Source organism: Pantherophis guttatus, chromosome 17 (assembly GCF_059756535.1).
Source record: "Pantherophis guttatus breed Tessera chromosome 17, ASM5975653v1, whole genome shotgun sequence".
Classification (NCBI taxonomy): Eukaryota; Metazoa; Chordata; class Lepidosauria; order Squamata; family Colubridae; genus Pantherophis; species Pantherophis guttatus.
Window position 1 is genome coordinate 10,873,612 of NC_142079.1, and position 17,430 is coordinate 10,891,041.

General features: G+C 44.3%; 1 protein-coding gene across 4 annotated transcripts in view; it reads left to right on the forward strand.

The window, feature by feature from the left end:
• The window catches only part of GALNT9 (polypeptide N-acetylgalactosaminyltransferase 9), a 351,950-nt gene that overhangs the window by 290,250 nt on the left and 44,270 nt on the right, over positions 1 to 17,430 (forward strand). For all 4 annotated transcript variants that reach the window (XM_087880276.1, XM_060683834.2, XM_087880275.1 and 1 more), the window contains 2 exons: positions 7,104 to 7,301; positions 16,896 to 17,013. In XM_087880276.1, the coding sequence (XP_087736402.1) occupies positions 7,104 to 7,301; positions 16,896 to 17,013 (316 nt within the window). The remainder of the gene's footprint in view (positions 1 to 7,103; positions 7,302 to 16,895; positions 17,014 to 17,430) is intronic.

Genomic DNA, 17,430 nt, shown 5'->3' on the forward strand with positions numbered 1-17,430 from the left:
AAGAAAACCTTGTTCAAACTTCCAATTCCATCAGATGGTTTGCCTGCTAGGAAAGCTTGCTTGCAACTGGCCACATCCATCATATGGACACTTGGTGAATACCCAAACTTCTTTCATGTTAGCTGTGTTATGAGAGCTTATCGGGTCCCCTCAATATAGGTGTTGTGGCCCGCCAGCGGCCAGCAGAGCTAGCAGCAGATTCGGACAGTGAGGAGGTTGGGGAGGAACGTGGGCCAGTCCTGGAATCTGGGGAAGGCTCGGACGAGGGCTCTGCATCGGAGGCAGAGAGGGGGCCAAGGCCATCTGGTAGTTCTTTGCTGCCTCCGGAGTCTGACATCAGTGAGGCAGAAGAACAGCGGGAGCCTGTTCCCAATGTGCGCATGCGCAGAACTGCCAGAAGACAGGAACAATTAAGAAAACAGGGTCGACTTGGGAGTAAGGCTTGGAGATGATTGGCCCAGAGGTGGGTTTCAGCAGGTTCTGACCAGTTCTGGAGAACCGGTAGCAGAAAGTTTGAATAGTTCGGAGAGTAAACCGGCAGTAAAAATTCTGACTGGCCCCGCCCCCATCTATTCTCTGCCTCCCAAATCCCAGCTGATCGGGAGGAAATGGGGATTTTGCCATAACCTTCCCATGGATTGGGGAGGGAATGGAGATTTTACAGTATCCTTCCCCTGCTATGCCCACCAAGCCACACCCACCAAGCCATGCCACACCCACTAAGCCACACTTAGTGATGGGTGGAAACTCATCAAGGAGAGAAGCAACCTAGAACTAAGGAGGAATTTCCTGACAGTGAGAACAATTAACCAATGAAGCAACTTGCCTCCAGAAGTTGTGGATGCTCCAACACTGGAAGTTTTTAAGAAGATGTTGGATAACCATTTGTCTGAAGTGGTATAGGGTTTCCTGCCTAAGCAGGGGGTTGGACTAGAAGACCTCCAAAGTCCCTCCCAACTCTGTTATTCTATTCTATTCTATTCTATTCTATTCTATTCTATTCTATTCTATTCTATTCTATTCTATTCTACTCTACTCTACTCTACTCTACTCTACTCTACTCTACTCTACTCTACTCTACTCCATCTTCTCTTCTCTTCTTCTCTACTCTTCTACTCTACTCTGTTCCATTCTCTCTTCTCTTCTCTTCTCTTTTCTTCTCTTCTCTTCTCTTCTCTTCTCTTCGCTTCTCTTCGCTTCTCTTCTCTTCGCTTCGCTTCTCTTCTACTCTACTCTACTCTACTCTACTCTACTCTATTCCATTCTCTCTCCTCTCATCTCCTCTCTTCTACTCTACTCTACTCTACTCTTCTCTACTCTACTCTACTCTACTCTACTCTACTCTACTCTACTCTACTCTATTCTATTTCATGGGGATGCTGCAACAGTTGTAAGCTTGAAAAGCGGTCATAAGTCTCTGTTTCCAAGGCCGTTGTAACTTTGAATGGTCACTAAACAAACTGTTGTAAGTCGAGGACTACCCATACAGAGCAGAGATTCCTTTTCTCCTTCTAGTGAACCAGATGCCTTTTATTTTTTTTATTATTGGAAACTGCATAAACAGAAGGGGAATATTTATGGTGTTGCTATGGAGCTATGTAAAGCATGTGAAGAGAAGGACACTGTTTCTGGCCTTAGAGGGCTACGCTTATAATGAGAGAGAGGAAGGGAATGGCTCAGCGATATCCAGGATGACAGATCTGCCAGGCATCCAAGATTTATCTTCCAATGGAGGATTGGGTCTTTTTTTTTTTTTAATCTTTATTGTCTCAACAGGCAACATCTGCATGGCCATTCACTGCAGGAAGGGCTTGATATTGAAATGAAAAATTGAGCTGAACTTGACCGTGGGTGTTGGCTGATACTAAACCCAGCTTCCCTTTGCAGTCAGAAACATTTCAATGAAAGGGTTCAGAGATATACACTGCTCAAAAAAAATAAAGGGAACACAAGCAGAAGACATCCGAGATCTGAATGAATGAAATAGCCTTATAAATACTTTGTTCTTTACATACAGTAGTTTATACAATGTTCAAACAACTAAAGGGAACACAAAACTACTGTATGTAAAGAACAAAGTATTTAATAAGGCTAATTCATTCATTCAGATCTCGGATGTCTTCTGCTTGTGTATCCTTTATTTTTTTGAGCAGTATATATCCATCCCAAAATAACAACCTCATGTTCCCCCAACACGTTACTGAGCAATTGCTAGAGCATGGATAAAAGAGGTCCAACTTGAATGTGTCCCCAAGCCAAGTTTTGTATTACCATCTCCAAATCTTCCCAAATCACGCTGCTGAAATGGAATGAATGAAGGAAAGAAGGAAGGAGGGAAGGAAGGAGAAAGAAATGGGAGGGAGAGGGAAGAGGGAAGGAAGGGAAGAGAGAGAGATAGAAAAAAGGAAGGAAGGAAAAAGAGGGGAGGAGGAAGGAAGAGAGAGAGAAAGAAATAGGAGGGAGAGGGAAGAAGGAAGGAAAGGAAAGAAGAGAGAGAAGGAAGGAAGGAAAAAGAGAGGGGAGGAGGAAGGAAGGAAGGAAGGAAGGAAGGAAGGAAGGAAGGAAGGAAGGAAGGAAGGAAGGAAAAAGTAATGGGAGGGACAGGGAAGAAGGAAGGAAGGGAAGGAACGAGAGAGAGAGAGGAAAATGAAGGAAGGAAAAAGAGGGGGGAGGAAGGAAGGAGAAAGACAGAGAAGAAAGGAAGGAAGGAAGGAAAAAGAGGGGAGAAGGAAGGAAGGAGAAAGTAATGGGAGGGAGGGGGAAGAAGGAAGGAAGGGAAGGAAAGAGAGAGAGAGAAGAAAGGAAGAAAGGAAAAAGAGAGGAGGAGGAAGGAAGGAAGGAGAAAGAAATGGGAGGGAGAGGGAAGAAGGAAGGAAGATAGGGAAGGAAGGAAAAAGAGAGAGAGAAGAAAGGAAGGAAGGAAAAAGGGAGGAGGGAGGGAGGGAGAAAGGAAGGAAGGAAAGGAAGGAAGGATGTTGACATAAATTTCAGGGAAATCCATGGGAAAGCATTCCCCTCCCATCCTTGGAGGAGAAGGGGGAGGAGAAGTGGGAGCAGGAGGTGGTTTCCAAGGAGAAAAATTGTCCGTCATTGTTTAATTGGATAATTGGCTGAAAGTTGGGTATCTTTGTTAGGAGAAAAGGCTAAGCATCCAGCTTCCATGAAGGCCACAGAGTTCGGAGATCAAAACCCCTCATTCCTGCGAGACCGTATCTGTGGCACCTCGGTTCCATGCAAATCAGCTGAACTGGTCAGGGTAGATGTCCATCACAGTTGCTATGCCTGCCCACTGATCCCCTTCGCTGCAAGACTCCGAACTGTATTTCTGCAATGATGATGTAAAGCATTCGACTTCTTCCTACGGCAACTTTGACAACTGCCTGTGGCTTCTTCCTTCAGGGAGCTGTCACTTGGTAATTACGGAGCCCAAGGTGACTTCTCTCCTCACTGCACCCAAGTATCACAAGAACTGCAGAAGCGAAGAGCTCCTTTTTCACCCCCGGCATCAATTGCTTTAGGATTCAGGGACCTGATAGTCTAGTCAAAATGGGAATCAGGGATGATTGTGTATTTGGGTATGGGGTCTGTTCCTAGACGCATTGCACGGAGCACAGGGGAAGACATGTTCATTGTGGGTAGAACTAAGAGAGGAGAGTTGATAGAGTTGGGATGGGATGGGATGGGATGGGATGGGATGGGATGGGATGGGATGGGATGGGATAGGATAGAATAGAATAGAATAGAATAGAATAGAATAGAATAGAATAGAATAGAATAGAATAGTGGAATGGAATGGAATGGAATGGAATGGAGGAGTGGAGTGGAGTGGAGTGGAGTGGAGTGGAGTGGAGTGGAATAGAAGAATAGAATAGAATAGTAGAATAGAATAGAATAGAATAGAATAGAATAGAATAGAATAGAATAGAATAGAATAGAATAGAATAGAATAGAGGAGTGGAGTGGAGTGGAGTGGAGTGGAGTGGAGTGGAGTGGAGTGGAATGGAATAGAATAGAATAGAATAGAATAGAATAGAATAGAATAGAATAGAATAGAATAGAATAGAATAGAATAGAATAGAATAGAATAGAATACAGGAGTGGAGTGGAGTGGAGTGGAATAGAGTAGAGTAGAGTAGAGTAGAATAGAATAGAATAGAATAGAATAGAATAGAATAGAATAGAATAGAATAGAATAGAATAGAGGAGTGGAGTGGAGTGGAGTGGAGTGGAGTGGAATAGAATAGAATAGAATAGAATAGAATAGAATAGAATAGAATAGAATAGAATAGAATACAGGAGTGGAGTGGAGTGGAGTGGAATAGAGTAGAGTAGAGTAGAGTAGAGTAGAATAGAATAGAATAGAATAGAATAGAATAGAATAGAATAGAATAGAATAGAATAGAATAGAGGAGTGGAGTGGAGTGGAGTGGAGTGGAGTGGAGTGGAGTGGAGTGGAATGGAATAGAATAGAATAGAATAGAATAGAATAGAATAGAATAGAATAGAATAGAATAGAATAGAATAGAGGAGTGGAGTGGAGTGGAGTGGAGTGGAGTGGAGTGGAGTGGAATAGAATAGAATTGAATAGAATAGAATAGAATAGAATAGAATAGAATAGAATAGAATAGAATAGAATACAGGAGTGGAGTGGAGTGGAGTGGAATAGAGTAGAGTAGAGTAGAATAGAATAGAATAGAATAGAATAGAATAGAATAGAATAGAATAGAATAGAATAGAATAGAATAGAATAGAAGAGTGGAGTGGAGTGGAGTGGAGTGGAGTGGAATAGAATAGAATAGAATAGAATAGAATAGAATAAAATAGAATAGAATAGAATAGAATACAGGAGTGGAGTGGAGTGGAGTGGAATAGAGTAGAGTAGAGTAGAGTAGAATAGAATAGAATAGAATAGAATAGAATAGAATAGAATAGAATAGAATAGAGGAGTGGAGTGGAGTGGAGTGGAGTAGAGTAGAATAGAATAGAATAGAATAGAATAGAATAGAATAGAATAGAATAGAATAGAATAGAATAGAATAGAATAGAATAGAGGAGTGGAGTGGAGTGGAGTGGAGTGGAGTGGAATAGAATAGAATAGAATAGAATAGAATAGAATAGAATAGAATACAGGAGTGGAGTGGAGTGGAGTGGAATAGAGTAGAGTAGAGTAGAGTAGAGTAGAGTAGAGTAGAATAGAATAGAATAGAATAGAATAGAATAGAATAGAATAGAATAGAATAGAATAGAATAGAATTCTTTCTTGTCCAAATGTGATTGGACACACCAGGAATTTGTCTTCGGTGCATAAGCTCTCAGTGTACATAAAAGATATAGGTGATAAATCATGATCACAGTCATCATAAATACATTCATCGTGAATCATAAGATACAACACATTGATAGTCATAGGATACTAAGTAAGCAATCAAAATCATACTAGGAAACCAAATAAAACGATATAAATCGTAAAGATACAAGCAACAAGGTTAGTCATAGGTAGAAAAGGAGATAGGTAATAGGAAGTATGAGAACAATAATAGTAATACAGAAGACAGGAGATCTCCATAATTCCCATCCGGTTTGAATTGTAGAACGTGGATTGGTGGAGAACATCAAAAGAAAACTTTACTCTCTCTCTCATTCTCAAACTCCAGAGATGCATAACTTCTAATGGCTTGAGGACTTCATTTCAAAAGCGAGGTCTGTCTGCCTGAGTGGGCTTCTGGGGAGTTAAGGGATGAAACAGGAGCTTCAATTTCAAGTCATTAGAAGAGAAAGTCACCGAATGAGAATTACCTGTAGTGTCATCTTCAACACCTTCCTCTATCACTGTGCTTGTCTTCTGGAACCACATACCCCCAGAGATCTATCTGCCTCCATCCCCTGAAAATGTTTTTTAAAAAGTCATTAAAATCTTGGCTGTTTTCATTTCATCCAAACCTTTTTTTTTTTTCCCCATGGCTTGAATGTATCAATCAAGTGCTTCCCAGTGAATGTTCAATATATAAATGTGAGTTTTGAGTGGAAAATAACTCCAAATTTAGAAGATATCTCACGAGCTTCTTGGAACAAATTAATGTTATGATAGTTCAGTTTGGTTATCTGTCCCTGTTGCATAACCTATACCTGGCTCTCTCACTATATATAATAGATTTCTTTCATAAATACCTAACGATAAAATGGAGCTATTAAGAAAACTTGGCTCTTCTCCCAGACCTTCAGCAGGCTGATAGGTTGGTCCTTGTACGGTGTTTTGATTGTTATATAGACGTTGCCTTCTGGAGACCTATGATCCATCTCTTAATTTATTTATTTTTAAATAAAATAAAGCCACTCTAAGCCATGAAGAGTCCTTTAGAGCTGGGAAGTGTTCTGACCTAGGCTTCCTGAGAAAGATTACAGCACAATCTTAGTCCCAAAAAAACCTCTTTTATTAAGGTGGCTGTGAATTATGGTCATTCACAGCCCGTACTGATTCACAAACAGTCTGTGAAGATTCCAGCAGAGGTCTGCTCGAGTTGACACAGTCGTTCAGGGTCATGTTGATAAGCACCCACCTTTATCTCCCTTGAAACGCTGCCAGAGACCTAATTGCGAATTAGTTTTGCAAGGCCAAACGTAGCACAGAGTCAAACAGGACTTCTCAGAGCTTGAACCAAATATATGAACTAATTGCTTCCTGCAAAGGCTCAACGTCCGTTTGCTTCTCTTTTATGTCTTATGGGAGGGGCCAATCAACTCCAAGCCTTACTCCTGAGTCGCCCTTTTTTCCCCCTTAATTGTTCTTGCCTTCTGGCAGCTCTGCGCATGCGCACACTGGGAACAGGCTCACACTGTTCTTCTGCCTCACTGATGTCAGATTCCAGAGGCTCCAGAGGCAGCACATAACTCCCAGATGGCCCTGGCCCCCTCTCTGCCTCCGACGCAGAGCCCTTGTCTGAGCCTTCCCCAGATTCCAGGACTGGCCCACGTTCCTCCCCAACCTTCTCACTGTCCGACTCTGCAGCCAGCTCTGCTGGCCACTGGTGGGCCACAACAGGTAGCCTCAAAACTCACTAATTATTGTCCAAATGAATAAATAACCCATCTCAATTGTTTTATAGGGTGGAGCCAGCCCTGACCCGGATTAAAGAGGACCGCAAACGGATTGTTTTACCTGCTATAGACAACATCAAGTACAATACTTTCGAAGTGCAACAGTATGCCAATGCTGCCCACGGCTACAATTGGGGTCTTTGGTGCATGTACATCATCCCACCACAGGACTGGCTGGACAGAGGAGATGAGTCTGCACCTATCAGGTGATTCCCTGCAAAAAAGGATAGTTTGGTGGCCATTTCTGGGTGATTCTCAAAACAGGTGTCTGTGAGAGATGATGATTGGTGGGTCATGAAAATGAAGTGGCCCTCAGGGTCATCCGTCTTTCTGAGCTTGACTGTCACTTGGTCTTAAACCAAATGACCCTGTTGGGTTCAACCATCATTCTGAGCTTAACTATTGGTTGGCCATAAATTAAGTGGCTGTTGGGTTCAGCCATCATTCTGAGCTTGGCTTTTGGTTGGCCTTAAACCAAGTGATCCAGTTGAGTTCTGCCATCATTCTTAGCTTGACCTTTGATTACCCATGGAAGCTTTTCCCATTTGGAAGATGGAGAAAGCCAGCATTGGGTGGGGAGATGATGCCATATGGGTGGGGCTAATTCACATGGATATGTCTTGGGTTATCCATCTTTTCCCCTTTATTATTATTATTCAAGAACTGGAGTTTTGGGAGTTTTGCTTTGTTTACCATAAATGTATGAAGCCTATTTTAGGCCACCTCTTAGAGCAAACTTGGCAAATGTTAAGACTACTGGCTGGGGAATTCTGGGAGTTGAAGTCCACAAGTCTTCAAAGTTGCCACGTTTGGAGACCCCTGCCCTAGAAATTATCTCATTCTCTTCTTCCAAATGTTAGACAGCTCCACTGCTGATTTTTCTCTTCTTTTTACCATTCCCATTTAGTGATGGGGCATGGAAAATTCTAGGAAGGCCAGCCATGACCCTCAAAACTAGAGAGTAGGGAAATCAATCTCATAGGGCACTGATTATTTTTCCATGCATTTGCTTTGATAACATGTGCTTTCATAACATAATCACAGAATCCCAAAATAATAGAATATTGGAAGGGACCTTGGAGGTCTTCTAGTCCAACCCCCTGCTCAAGCAGGAGACCCTAGACTATTTCAGACCAATGGTTGTCCAGTCTCTTCTTAAAAACCTCCAGTGATGGAGCCCTCACAGCTTCTGGAGGCAACCCGTTCCACTGATCAAGTGCTCGACCTGTCAGGAAATTCCTCCTTAGTTCTAGGTTGGATCTCTCCTTGATGTGTTTCCATCCATCGCGTTGTCTCCTAGAGGCCACTCCTAGAGTAATAGATGCAGGAAGAGCCCCTGTTGTAACACTCTGCCTCCTCTCGACTCTTAATTTTTCCCTCCCCTGTCCTGTGGCTTTATCGCTGTTAAGGGATACGAAGATGACTTATCCTAGATTTTGGAAAGCATTGTTTGCAGCGAGGTGTGTGTATATGTCTCTGTGTGTATGTGTGTGTGTGGAAATGAAGCCAAAAGTCCATTTAGATCCCTTGATAATCTCCTCCAGTGTTCTCTACTCCTCTATCCAGGGCAGGTATTCCATCCATAACAGGCCTGGGTTTTGGGGGGGGGGGTTCGCGTTCTCAAAGCCGCCAGCTTCCTCCACCACCCCTTCAACCTGGCAAATCTTCCTAAAGGATGCAAATATACCCTTAGTTCTCACTTTCCTCTTATCTCTGCCGAACAGAGGGACACAAACTGGCATTTGGTGAACTTTATTTACCAACGAGCAGGCCTCGGGCCTTATCAGCTACCCTCCTGACTCTTTGTTGAGCCTCGGTATGTAGGCAAGGAATAGCTCAGGAAATCTTAATGTTCCTTGATAAACCTTCACCTGCCCTACCTCTTTCCCCCCTTTTCAAAGCTCGCAGGCTGTTATTTCGTGGTCCTCATTTGCATTCTCTCTCTTTTTGGTACCGATGCCAGCAATTGGGGGTGCGGGGGTGCGGTGAGAAGTTGGGCAGTGTTGTGGGGTGGGTGGGGGGCTGTGCTACTTTCCGTCGAGATGCCTCTCTCCATCCTTCAGAGTAGAGAAGTCCCGTTGTTTGCGTCAGGGTGTTGGGTGACACACAGTGCGTCCTTTGTCTTTCCACCCCTTGGGGCAGGGGTAGGCTTCAAAAATTTCAGCAAGGGGTTCTCTACCCGGTTGCTGGGTGGGCGTGGCCATGGTGGGCGTGGCCTAGTCAGCCTCCTGCACCACGGCAGGGGGTGGGGGGTGTTTTTGCCCTCCCCTGGCACCGGAGGCTTTTCTTGAGCCTCCGGGAGGGCGAAAACAGCCTCCCCAGGTTCCGGAGGCCATCTGGAGGCCAGAAATAGGTCCATTTCTGGCCTTCCTGAACTTCCAGTAGGCCCATTTTTTGCCCTCCCTGAGCTTCCGTGTGCGCCCTGCACTTACCTGCATTCAAAACAGGCCACGTGGGGACTCCTGGGAGGGTTGGGGTGGGGTGAGCGGGGCCAGCTAGGAGTGGGATTTGGGGGTTCTCCGAACTGTACAGAATCTTAGCTAGAGATTCTCCTGAACCCCTGCGAACCCCCAGCAGCCCCACCCCTGTAAAGAGGGGAGAATTGTGTTTTTGGTTCCTATGTTCGGGCCGAGCTAAGTCGATTTGCATTTCCCCAGTCAATGGGCTCAGTCAGAAAGCAGCGAGCCACCAACTGGCTTCTGAATCTTCTGACACACGGAAAATGATGTACATTAAAAAGGATGTGCCCCCTGCTATAGACCTCAGAGAGAATGCGTGCAAATGTTCTTGCTTTTTTTTAAAAAAAAAAAAATCAGATATGTGTGGAAATGGGACAAATCACACTGGCGGTGGGATGTGATGATGGGGAGCTAATCCCATGGAAACTGATCAATTTCTTCATTCCTATAAGAAAGGCTAAAACATATGAAGAACGGTTGCAGGAACTGGGTATGTCTAGTTTGATGAAAAGAAGGACTAGGGGGGACATGATAGCAGAGTTCCAATATTTCAGGGGCTGCCACAAAGAAGAGGGAGTCAAGCTATTCTCCAAAGCACCTGAGGGCAGGACAAGAAGCAATGGATGGAAGCTAATCAAGGAGAGAAGCAACTTAGAACTAAGGAGGAATTTCCTGACAGTGAGAACAATTAATCAGTGGAACGACTTGCCTCCAGAAGTTGTGAATGGCTCCAACACTGGACGTTTCTAAGAAGATGTTGGATAACCATTTGTCTGAAGTAGTGTAGGGTTTCCTGCCTAAGCAGGGGTTTGGACTAGAAGGCCTCCAAGGTCGTTCTGTTCCAACTCTATTATTCTGGAAATACATATCCTTCCTGTTTTCTCTATGTCTACAGTAGACTCTGTGGCAAAAAGGAGGATGTGGAAAACATCAACAGTTGCTTCCAAAGCATGTGCCCATCTCTAAAATCTTTTATTGCCACTGTCCAGCATCTCCCTTTTCTCCACTTCATGGAGGTCGTTGAAGCAAAAGATCAAAAGCAGCAACCACTTCCAACAGTGAATGGCCCAGGAGAGAAAAACCAGAAGCCAACTAATCAGTCTTCCTCCCCTCCCTATGACCTCATGGGTAGACTCAGGTTTCTAGATGCCTCCAGTGGTGGCAGACAATGTCCTCTATAAAGTATGGAATGTGCATCCAAAGTCTACATCTCAAGGAGAAGAATATTTGGCTCCCTAATCTATAATTACCGTAGAACTGCACGATTGTTCATGCAGGAAATCGACTCGATCGATCGATCATAAGTCACTTTTATTCAGTGCTGTTGTAACTTTGGGCACTGAATGACTGATGTTTGTAGAGATTGTCAGTCCTCTAGGTCATGACTGTCCCAAAGATACCCTTTTTCCAGAAGGCAACTGGACTTACTTGTTTTTTCTTTTGAAGACGTTTCGCTTCTCATCACTTCAGCTTCTTGGATGAGAAGCGAAATGTCTTCAAAGAAAAACCAAGGAAGTCCAGTTGCCTCCTGAAAAACACCTTTGGGACAACCATGACCTGGAGGACTGAGAATCTCTACAGACTTTTAGCTATACAATTTGGGATGAATATCCTTTGAGTGGTGTGGGAGTAGGAATGGATTTCCAGAGGGGGGGGAAATTGCAGACTACAGGAACCAGGAGCACCACTCAGGTGACCCTGAGGACACAGATCAACCTCCAAGTGGCCTCAACGACCCTCTAAAATGACCAGCTATCTGCAAGGAGTAAAAGTCCTTCCTTCTCCCACCATCCAAGTCAGAGCTGGAGAAGCTTCTTGGATGAGAAGCAAAACGTCTTCAAAAGAAAAAACAAGGAAGTCCAGTTGCCTCTTGAAAAAAAGCCCCTTTGGGACAACCAGGACCTGGAGGACTGAGAATCTCTACAGACCTTTAGCTATACCATTTGAGATGAACTCCCTTTGAACGGTGTGGGAGTAGGAATGGATTTCCAGAGAGAAAAATTGCAGACTGCAGGAACCATTAGCACTATTCAAAGAAAAAAACAACAACGAGAAAGTCCATTTGCCTCCTAGAAAAAAAAGGAAAAAAACACCTTTGGGATAAATGACTGATGTTAAGCCAGAGATGTTTATCTTCTCATATCAAGCAGCTTTCCTCGGCCATTGTTTAATATGCGATGGCACCAGCAAACGGAACTCTGTCAGAGAGCTATCTGCCAGCCTTCCATGTTAATTGTGTTTGGGGGGGTGTCGATTTATCAACATAGGTTTGCTGTGAAGAGCATCTTCTTTCTTCCCCATCCCTAAGTCCCCCACTTCAGGTCGAGCAGGTGGGCTCGCATTCTTTTCATTCTGATTGAGATCCATGTTTCTTTTTCTTCTTTCTCTGTCTCTTTGTCTCTCTCTGTCTATCTGTTTTTCTGTCTGTCTCTCTCTGTCTCTCTCTCTCTCTCTCTCTCTCTTTCTGTATCTCTCTGTCTCTCTGTCTCTGTCTGTCTCTTTCTGCCTCTCTCTCTCTCTGTCTGTCTCTGTCTCTCTCTCTCTCTGTCTCTGTCTTTCTGTCTGTCTCTATCTCTGTCTGTCTCTGTCTCTCTGTCTGCCTCTGTCTCTCTCTCTGTCTCTATCTCTGTCTGTCTCTGTCTCTCTGTCTGCCTCTGTCTCTGTCTGTCTCTGTCTCTTTGTCCCTGTCTCTGTCTGTCTCTCTCTGTCTCTGTCTCTCTCTGTCTGTCTCTGTCTGTCTCTGTCTCTCTGTCTGTCTCTGTCTCTCTGTCTGTCTCTATCTCTGTCTGTCTCTGTCTCTCTGTCTGCCTCTGTCTCTCTCTGTCTGTCTCTGTCTCTTTGTCCCTGTCTCTGTCTGTCTGTCTGTCTGTCTGTCTCTGTGCGTGTGTGTCTCCCTCTTTGTGTGTGTGTGTGTGTGTGTGTGTCTGTGTCTGTGTCTCCCTCTCCCTCCCTCCCTCCCTCCCTCTCCTTGTCAGTAAAGTCACCTGGGAAAATGCAAACCATACCTGTGCCAGAATAGTAAAAGAGACAGATGGCAAGGCTGATGTTTCCTCCCTGCCGGAATGTCAGATTAAATTAGCGCAGGGAAAGAGATGAGATCAGTCAGAATGGATAATTCCTACGATCCATCCAGCCCCATGTCCTGCTTGTCAAAACCAGACTGTCTGAGTCCGGAAGAACTAAGAAGACCTGAAGGTGTGATCACCCAAGGCACATAAAACATGTAGAAATTGTGCATTTCTCCACCATGCAGGATTTAACCTTGATGTACTTCAGGAAACATTTACAATTTGTGTCAGAAAAACCTGTTTGCTTCTTTCTTCGCTTGTTTGTTTGTTTGGTTGGTTGGTCTGTCATCTATCTGTCATTCTGTCTGTCTATCTATCTATCTATCTATCTATCTATCTATCTATCTATCTATCATCTATCTATCTATCTATCTATCTATCTATCTATCTATCTATCTACTAATCATCATCCATCCATCCATCATCCATCCATCCATCCCTCTCTCTCTCCCTATCTACCTATTTATCATCTATCTCTCTCTCTCCATCCATCCATCCATCCATCCATTTCTCTCTCTACCTATCTACCTATACCTCTCTACCTCTCTATCTACCTTTCTATTTTATCATCTCTCTCCATCTCTCCCTCCCTCCCCCTCTCTCTATGATCTCTCTCTCTCTCTCTCTCTCTCTATCTGTCTGTCTGTCTTTCTGTCTGTCTTTTATTATCTCTCTCTCCATCCCTCCATCCATCATCCATTCTCTCCATCCACCTCTATGATCTGTCTGTCTGTCTGTCTGTCTGCTTACCTTTATGTTATTTAGGAAACCAACCCATTTCTTTTCCTCTTCCCTTTTTTTTTTTTTTTTTTTTACTGCGGCCTGGGCTTCCCCCTCCAACTTTTCCAGTGGGAAGGCTTAAACCGCAACGGATGGAAGAAACCCTGTGGAGGATTTGGCACTTTAAATTGACAATATTGGTCTGCCAAGATGGTTCAATCTGGTAGAATGCAGCTGTCGCTGTTGCTGTCGAAGTCTGCCTGACATGAGGAATACCCAGCCTGTGAGCGTGTCCTTAATCTTTGGAAATCTGCAGCTGGAAAGGAGGGCTGGGAATTTTTTTTTTTTTTTAACTTCTTTGAAGCCAAGATTTTTTTCTGGCCTTCCTCTTATCTGAGCTCCTGGGGAATATGAATGTTTCTGGTACCTCTTAGCATCTGTTTATACCTGTTTGCATTTTAGTTGGACCAGCTGCCCCATCCCAGCTTTTTTTAATTACTTATTTGTTATTTATATCCCAGCTTTATTTATTTATTTATTTTTTACAAATAATAGCAATAGCAAAGGCACTTAGACTTCTATACCACTTCACAGCCCTCTCTAAGCGGTTTTGAGAGTCAGCCTCTTGCCCCCAACAATCTGGGTCCTCATTTTACCCACTTTGGAAGGATAGAAGGCTGATTCAACCTTGAGCCGGTCAGGATCAAACTCCTGGCAGTGGGGCAGAGTTAGCCTGCAAAACTGCATTCTAACCACTGTGCACCATGGATGGATGGATGGATGGATGGATGGATGGAAGGAAGGAAGGAAGGAAGGAAGGAAGGAAGGAAGGAAGGAAGGAAGGAAGGAAGGAAGGACAATAGCAATAGCACTTAGACTTATATACCGCTTCACAATGCTTTTACAGTTCTCTCTGAGCAGTTTACAGAGTCAGCCTCTTGCCCCCAACAATCTGGGTCCTCATTTTGCTGACCTCAGAAAGATGGAAGGTTGAGTCAACCTTGAGCAGGTCAGGATCGAATGGCTGGCAGTGGGCAAAGTTAGCCTGCCATACTGCACTCTAACCACTGCACACTTTGGAAAGAAGGGAGGGAGGGAGGGAGGGAGGGAGGGAGGGAGGGAGGGAGGGAGGAAGGAAGGAAGGAAGGAAGGAAGGAAGGAAGGAAGGAAGGAAGGAAGGAAGGAAGGAAGGAAGGGCAGTAGCAATAGCACTTAGACTTATATACCGCTTCACAATGCTTTTACAGTTCTCTCTGAGCAGTTTACAGAGTCAGCCTCTTGCCCCCAACAATCTGGGTCCTCATTTTACTGACCTTGAAAGGATGAAAGGCTGAGTCAACCTTGAACTGGTCGGGATCAAACTGCTGAACTGCTGGCAGTCAGCAGAATTCGCTTGTAATACTGCATTCCAACCACTGGGCCACCAGAGCTCTTAAATAACTCAAGATCGTGAACATATCCAATACACCTCCCTCCTCTTGTTTTCCCCACAACAATAACCCTGTGAGGTGGGTTGGGCTGAAAAAGAGGGACTGGCCCAAAGTCACCCAGCCGGCTTTCATGGTTTAAGGAAGACTTGAACTCACAGTCTCTCGTTTTGTAGCCTGGTGCTTTAACCACTAGACAAACTGGCTCTCCTAGTTTGCCTTGGTGTTGAATGTTGGCTATTGCAAGGTAAAGGGAAAGGTTCCCCTTGCACATATGTGCTAGTCGTTCTCGACTCTAGGGGGCGGTGCTCATCTCCATTTCAAAGCTGAAGAGCCAGCGCTGTCCGAAGACGTCTCCGTGGTCATGTGGCCGGCGTGACTCAACGCCAAAGGCGCACGGAACCCAATAGTAGCATTCTACTATTGCTACTATAGCAATAGTAGAATGCTATTTTTCTACTTGCATTTTTTACCTGCTTTCGAACTGCTCGGTTGGCAGAAGCTGGGACAAGTCACGGGAGCTCACCCCGTTACGCGGCACTAGGGATTCGAACCGCTGAACTGCCGACCTTTCGATCAATAAGCTCAGCATCTTAGCCACTGAGCCACCGCATCCCAAGAGTATCAGGACTAAAAGGTTCAACTGACTTCCTAAATTTTGTATTGATATGGGGCCTGGCATTCATGCCATACCCCCTTCCTCTAATAATCCTTTTTTTTTTGAAGGTTTGTGGGGAGGAGGAGGAGGAAGAGGAGAATGACTATGGAGTCCTTGGTGCTCTTTGAGCTTGGTAGTTTTCTTGTAGATCTTTCATGACCCAACTAGGCAACATCATCAGTGCTAAAGGGAGTGGGGTGCTACCTTCCCACCAAAGGTGGTCCCTATTTTTTCTACTTGCATTTTTTCGTGCTTTCGAACTGCTCGGTTGGCAGAAGCTGGGACAAGTCACGGGAGCTCACCCCGTTACGCGGCACTAGGGATTCGAACCACTGAACTGCCGACTTTTTGATCGACAAGCTATTGTGCAATGCAAGAAATGTAATGGAAATGCCTTTTGCTACTTAATTCTGACCAGCCACCATGGAGAGGCCATGTTATATCCATCATCTCAGCCCTCACTGTCATGCCTCCAACTATCTATCTGTCTCTCTGCCTTCTTGACAGAAAGCTATTTTGTGAGCGGTCCACAGTGTGAAATCAAGGATTTGAGAATTTGGCTGGATAATACTGAAAAGGAAGTCATTATGAACCGCAATAAACCTGGCAGGAGTCTTGCTGATTCAATTTATCAGCTGTCTATAGCAGAGCTGTAATGATGGCTGTTATTATTCTGATTAAAGACAAATTGATTAGACGGTTTGATGCCCCCCTGGTAGGGAAGGGTTTCTTTCTCTTTATTGTATTTTTGGGGGAAAGCAGGATTAAAATCCCATTAACGGAGGTTTTACAGCCAGGGCCTAATAAACAGTAAACTCAATCATCATGAAAATAGGAGGTAATAGCCTTCTAAGGCTGCAACGATCTTAGAGGTATGGATCAAGGACAGGTGAATTTAAAAGCTGGGATGAGTTAGTGGTTCTTTATGAAGCTTGACACATTTGCTTGGCCCTGTATCTGCAAGTCATAAATTGACCACCGTGGTTTCATCCCCCATTTTCAAAACTTTGGAGGTCAAATTTGGACTTTCTGACGTATGTTTTTGAGAAGGATATACGCTCTTTGTCTTTTTAACTAAAAATGCTCTTCTTCTTCTCCTCCTTCTCCTCCTCCTCCTTCTTCTTCCTCCTCCTCTTCCTCTTCTCCCTTTTCTTTTCCTGCTCTTTCTCCTTCCTCTTCTCCTTCTCCTTCCTCTTCCCTTTCCTCTTCTCCTTCCTCTTCCCCTTCTCCCTTTTCTTCTCCTTCTCCTTCCTCTTCTCCTTCTCCTTCCTCTTCCCTTTCTCCTTCCCCTCCCCCTCCCCTTCTCCCTTTTCTTCTCCTTCTCCTTCTCCCTTTTCTTCTCCTGCTCCTTCTCCTTCCTCTTCTGCTTCTCCTTCCTCTTCCCTTTCCCCTTCCCCTTCTCCTTCTTCTCCTTCTCCTTCTCCTTCCCCTTCCCCTTCTCCTTCTGGTTCCCACTCTGATTCAACAGGACACCAGCCATGATTGGGTGTTCGTTTGTGGTGGATAGAGAGTACTTCGGAGAGATTGGCCTGCTTGATCCTGGCATGGAGGTTTACGGAGGAGAAAACATTGAACTCGGTATGAGGGTGAGTTGTACGTCCCTTGTCTTCATGGATTGATGTTCAGTTCAGGGAAGATCTGAAGAAATGAACTTTTCCCTGTTGACGTGGTCATCACCAGCCTCAGCTCTTCCCTTGCTGTCCACTGACTCACCTCACCTAGTAATTTTTATAAACTATCACCATTTTTATTTACAAAGTTTATTATATTCTTTCAAATTCTTTGGCCTAAAAACAAATTGTCTGGAAGGGTCTAGAAGACCTCCAGGGTCCCCTCCAATTCTATATTTATAATTCTATGGGAATTGGCCAAATTCAGTGCGCATTCTTAGCTGGCATGCATTATACATTATACTTTGAGAAGAGCAACTGAAGTGAGACTCTCTGCAGAAGATCTCAACAAGAAGTGAGCCAGGAACTCTTTGGTATTTATGTCTGCAATTT